Source organism: Micromys minutus, assembly GCF_963924665.1.
Source record: "Micromys minutus genome assembly, chromosome: 22".
NCBI lineage: Eukaryota > Metazoa > Chordata > Mammalia > Rodentia > Muridae > Micromys > Micromys minutus.
In genome coordinates, this window is record NC_137957.1 from 6643376 (window position 1) to 6648979 (window position 5604).

General features: G+C 49.2%; 1 protein-coding gene across 1 annotated transcript; it reads right to left on the reverse strand.

Moving 5' to 3' along the window:
• Window positions 1-802: 802 nt before the first annotated feature.
• MIP (major intrinsic protein of lens fiber) lies at window positions 803-5366 on the reverse strand (the record flags this gene model as incomplete). The annotated part of the gene is made up of 4 exons (XM_080935563.1): window positions 803-988; window positions 3621-3701; window positions 4110-4274; window positions 5007-5366. The coding sequence occupies 4 exons, from the start codon at window positions 5364-5366 to the stop codon at window positions 803-805; spliced, it is 792 nt and encodes a 263-aa protein (XP_080791689.1).
• Window positions 5367-5604: the final 238 nt, after the last annotated feature.

Below are 5604 nucleotides of genomic sequence, written 5' to 3' on the forward strand. Positions count from 1 at the left end.
GGCAGGGTCTTTTAAACCATTTTGTTTCTCTAGGCTCTAGGCTTGCCTAACTCCTATTTCTGTTGGAAGGTCGGTGGGCCAAGGCTTCTGAATGAACACGCAGCCCAGCTGGATACAGGCAGGCTTATGTGGCTTTACAGAGCAACTCAAGTCCCATGTTTACTTTTTTCAGAGCTTCCACCCCCAGTCTCTGGGACAAGCATCCCTGAGATCAGTAAGCCCCTCAAAGTAAGTCTTCCATTAACTCCCTCAAAACTTTGCAGTTGTGATATGGAGATAAAATCTTGAATCCCTCCCCCACCAGGCCTCCCAACTCCTGGAATGCCTTGCCTCCTCCTTTCTGTCTGCTTCTTGAGAGGAATGACCCCCTCTCTTCTGTGACCCCTCAAAAATCAAGATCCATATCATATACTTGACTGGAAGCAAGGTAAAGGCCAGAAACTTAAGGTCTTGAGTTTCCTGTGCTCACCAAACTGGGATGGGACATACATGTTGACACCTCTTTTCCCTTCCCTAGCTTCTGTGCCTGCAAACTCAGACACAGCCACACACACTCACATTCATAAGAACAGTCGTGCACACACGGCGAAGGTAGCTGGGGTGAGCAAGGAGGAAGGGAAGTTTGCACCAACCAGTCGTGAATGCAACTTGAAAGATTTCACACAGCAAAAGGAAAAAATGAAAAACATAAGTTAAAAAATAAAGTACATGCCCCTCCCCACAGTCTCTTTCTTCATCCAAGGGCTGGCTTGGCCCTCCCTGAAGCCCAGAGGCTTTCTGCTTCTCTCTCCAGCTGCAGCTTTTACAGGGCCTGAGTCTTCAGTTCCACAGGCTCCCCTGTACCCTCTGGCTGTCCGTTGGAGTCACTGGGTCTGGCTCCCTTGAGGATAGACAGTCTCTCAGAAACACTCTTGAGCCGGGGGAAGAGGAGAAAGTCATAGAGTAGGCTGCCCAGGCCCCCTCCGATGATTGGGCCCACCCAGTACACCTGTGGGAAGAGAGAGGCCATGCTCAGGCTTCGGGACTCTTCAGGAACAACAAAAACAGCATATCCTGCTCTTGTGGCACACAGCTAGGCCTAGTGAAAGTTAATGTAGCTTTTTGTTGTTGCTGTGTTTGAGGCTCTTCATGTGAAGCATCTGGACTTGGTTGGTTGGTTTTAAAATTCTAGACTCAAAGATGGCTCAGAGCATTTGCTGTCCTTGCAGGGGACCTAAGACCAATTCCCAGCATCTGCAGGGCAGCTCACAACTGGCTGTAACTGCAGTTCCAGGGATCCAAAGGTTTCCCTGGCCTCCAAGGGCACCAAGCAGGCACGTGGTGCACAGACTTATCTGCAACACGCCTGTATATGTTAAGATAACATACAGCTTATCGTGGCAGCACTCACCACAGTGAGACAAAGGCAAGAGGTTCTATGGGAGTTCAAAGCCAACCAGGTCTACACAGCAAGTTCTGGGCTGTCAGTATGGCATAGTGAGAACCGTCTCAAAGCAACAGAAGATCCAGAACAAAACAAAACAAAAATCAAAAATTTTTAAATCTATACTGTCTATATCCCCAAACCTGTCATTTTCTCTTGATTTACTAATTATTTTATTTTCTTATCCTTCCACCTTACCTCTACCCGATTAGCATACATGTATTCTATTTGTTACTGTCCTGAACTAGTTTATCTATTTCTCAGAGAAAAAAATAATAAGTGGCAAAATACCCTTTATAATATACTATACGATTTGCCTTATTAAACATTGTTTACAATTACTCTGCTTAATACGGGATCTCATCAGCTCAAGATGACCTCAGACTGACTGTGACCTTGAACTCTCTCAAATGCTGGGACAACAGGTGTGCACCACTATCAGAGTGTGTTCAGTGATGGGGAGTGAACCTAGCTTTGTGTGCCTTAGACAAGTGGGGCACCCACTGAGCAGCATCCCTAGAACTGGCTGGCTGGTTAGTTGGCTGGTTGGCTGGTTGGTTGGTTGACTGGTTGGTTGGCTGGTTAGTTGGCTGGTTAGTTGGCTGGTTGGCTGGCTGGCTGGCTGGTTGGTTGGTTGACTGGTTGGTTGGCTGGCTGGTTAGGTGGCTGGTCGGCTGGTTGGTTTTGTTTGTTTGTTGGTCTTGAGACAGGGTTCCCTTGTAACCCTGGCCGTCCTGGAACTTGTTCTGTAGACCAGAGTGACTTCAAAATCAGAGATCCCCCTGCCTCTGCTTTTGGAGTGCTTGGATAAAAAGAATACCCAGCTCTGCACAGCTGTTTGTGTTTGAGACACTATGTGGCTCAAGCTGATGTCAAAGTGCAGCCCAGCCTCAGTTGTCAGAGTTCTGTGTATGATTACCACAGGCCATGTGCCTGCTTATTAATTCTTAAGTGTATGTGTGGCTTGGTAGGGTTGACTATATTCACAGTGTTGTAACTCATTGCCAGGATTGTTTGAGCTTGTAAAACTAAAGCTATATCAGACCTCCTATCTGACCCCAACTCCAGCCCCGACAACCTTCTCCCTGTTCCTAGTGCTTTGTGTTTTCTTTCTTCTTTCTTCCTTTCTTCCCCATCTTCCCTTCTTCCCCCATCTCCCACCTTCTTCTCCTCTTCTTGGTGTCATGTAGCACAGGTTGGCCCTGAACTGCTGCCTAGGATGACCGTGGATTCCTACTCCTCCTGTGTCCACCTCCTGAGTGCTGGAAATGTAGGTGTGCACTGTCATGCTGGCTTATTTAAATGAGTTTTAATATTTTACCTCCTGTAAGTAGAACTATGTGAGAGCTATCTTTTGCTGACAGGTAATTTCGAGTAGTATAATGTCCTGGAGGCTCATGACATAGCACATCAGAATTTCGAATCCTTTTCATGGCACACACAGACCACGTTTGAGTTTTCTATTCGTCTAGCACAGGAACTTAGGATTGCTTTACTCTTGGCTGTTATAAGTAATGCTGCTGTGGGAATGGCTGTTCATTTTCTCAGATTCTTTTACATTATTTTTGTGTCTCTTTTAATAAGCTAAAGCAACATAAACTACCATTATTAGTTGACAGTTACTCCATGTCAGAATCTGTGGCAGATGCGCTATACAGAGGACCTTCACATTTGCTTTTTTATAATACCCTATTTTATAATTGATGGACAGAGGCAAAGAATGAGGTGTGAGAACAGTGTACAAGACAAGTAAGTCTTAACACTAAGGTGCTACCTGGGCCCTGTGCACACATTCTGACCTCTGAAAACAGAAGTTTTTGTCTTAAATGTGCTGACTATCCAATAGAGCCTAGTTCTTAAATCCAGCGAATGCTCAGTAAAAGCCTCAGCTAACAAAGAAACCCCCTGTAAGTAAGAGCGTCCTGCCAGTTTGTCTTAGAAATGAGGCCTTGCTGAGTTGTCCATACTGACCCCAACTCTCTGGGTTCAAATACTCTTCCTGTCTCGGCCGCCCAAGTGTTGGCATTACAGGCGCGTATCACCAGACCTAGCTAAGTGCTTCTCCTTTTAGTAAAATAGTGCAATGGGCACATGTAAGCATGCCAAGGTCTACAACAGCCTCTCATCCGGATGGAGTGCAGCCTGCAGTCCAGCCCAGTCCAAAGTGCCCTGTGACATACCCTGTGCTCTTACTTACCCAGTGATTGCTGAAGTTCCGGGTGAGGATGGCAGGGGCAAAGGAGCGGGCAGGATTCATCCCCGCACCGGTGTAATACATCTGCAGAAGACACGGTTGCAGCTGAGACACCCCACCCCACCCCACCCGACCCTTCCAGCATCTCTCCTCAGCCCACATCGCCATGAGAGCTGCTGTCTTGTCTCCAGCCAGCAGCAGTGCCTGCTTCATACGTCTCGGGGTAGACAGTAGCACTGATGTTCTTTCGGGGACAGACTTAAGAACCCAAAAGAACAGTTCTATTCATTATGTGTAACTTTCCAGCCCAAGGTCAAGAAGGGTTAGATGTAGTGGTTATAAGGAGTCTTTCCCTTTGTGCCAGCTGGTACTGAAACAGGCAGAGAGTCTTAAGATTAAAGGTGGGCTGGGAAGGAAAGAACCCTTATCAGCCAGTAATTCTCTGGGGTCCCCAGAATCCTTGAGTAAGAACTTCCCACCTCCCTTGCTTACCCCAAGGAGGTGCCCCAGGGTGAGGGAGAAGCCAACCGCCAGGGCCACAGAGCCCATGCGGCCATTTCGTCTCTCGTCATACGTGGCAAAGATGCAGAGCACGAATTGGAGCGTCAGGAAGATCTCCACAGTGGTGGCCTGGCCCACGCTCACCCCGGCATGCAGCTGGCAAAGGGAACAGAACCGGAGGCAACTGTTAGCACTGCCGTTCCTCTTCAAGCAGGCACCCTACAGTTCAGTGCCCAGGAGAGGAAGGAAGCTAACCCGCCAAGTCAGGGCGCCCATCTTAGTTTCTCCTAACAGCACTTCTGTGTTGTAGAAATTATTGCAATTACTCACATGGGAGAGGAAATGGAGACTCTATAAAGTAAACTAAGTCTAAGAACCTAGCCTGGCAGTGGTGACACGTGCATTTAATCCCAGAATCCAGGAGGTGGAGGCAGGCAGATTTCTGTGAATTTGAGGTCAGCCTGGTCTACAGAGCTTCCCAGACAGTCAGGGCTACACTGAGAGACCCTGTCTTAAATGGGGATGAGAGGAGAGAGAAGAAAGAAAGGAACCTGGAAAGCAAGCTGGGTGTGCAGCTCATTTGATGCGACTTTCCTCCTGGCATGCATGATGCCCTGCTTCCATCTTATCACTGGTGGGGAGCTGGGGGGACCGGTAGAGGCAGAAGGACTCTGGCTACACAGGAAGGTGAGGACTAGAGCCCCCCCCCCACTCCCACAGCAACAACAGAGTTAGAAGGAAAGGGGACTCTGGATTCTCCATGGGGGGCTCTGCTTTCTTTCCCCTCCAAAGCACTTATTGCACACACACACACACACACACATATGAGCAAGCATGTCAAGGCAACAGTCAGGACACTGTTTCCCCAGACCCTTAGCCGGCCCTTACCGTGTTGAGTGCTAGGTTTCCTCGGACAGCTGGTGGGGTGACACTGTACAGCACGGCCGCCCCAGCCACAGCTCCCAGAAGCTGGGCTGCTATATAGCAGAAAGCACGAAGCAAGGACATCTGGGAGCCCACAAGGAAGGCAAACGTGACTGCAGGGTTGACATGGGCTCCACTGATGTGACCCACAGTCTGCACCAATGTGGCCAGGGCCAGACCAAAGGCCAAAGCCACTTGCAGGACATGTAGGGGTCCGGGGGCCCAACGCAGCGAGGCTCCCAGCCCAAAGAAGACATAGAAGAGGGCGGCAAAGAACTCAGCAAATATGGCCCTCCAAAAGGAGGCTGACCGAAGTTCCCACATGGCAGTGGGGGGCAAGCACAGTGCCTGGGTCCCTAATAACCCCCTGGATCTGCCTGGGTTGACAGTCCCCTTTATAGAGGACTCTTAATCCCTGGGAGGGGCAGGTTGAGGTAATTGGCTCTGCCTCTTAACCCCTTCACAGCTGTGGAGGTCTGAATCCAACTTCTGATTAAGAGGCTGGATTCCCTTTTTCTCCTCAGCAGGGGGGGTGTGGGGAAGATGAGCCAAGGAGCCAGAG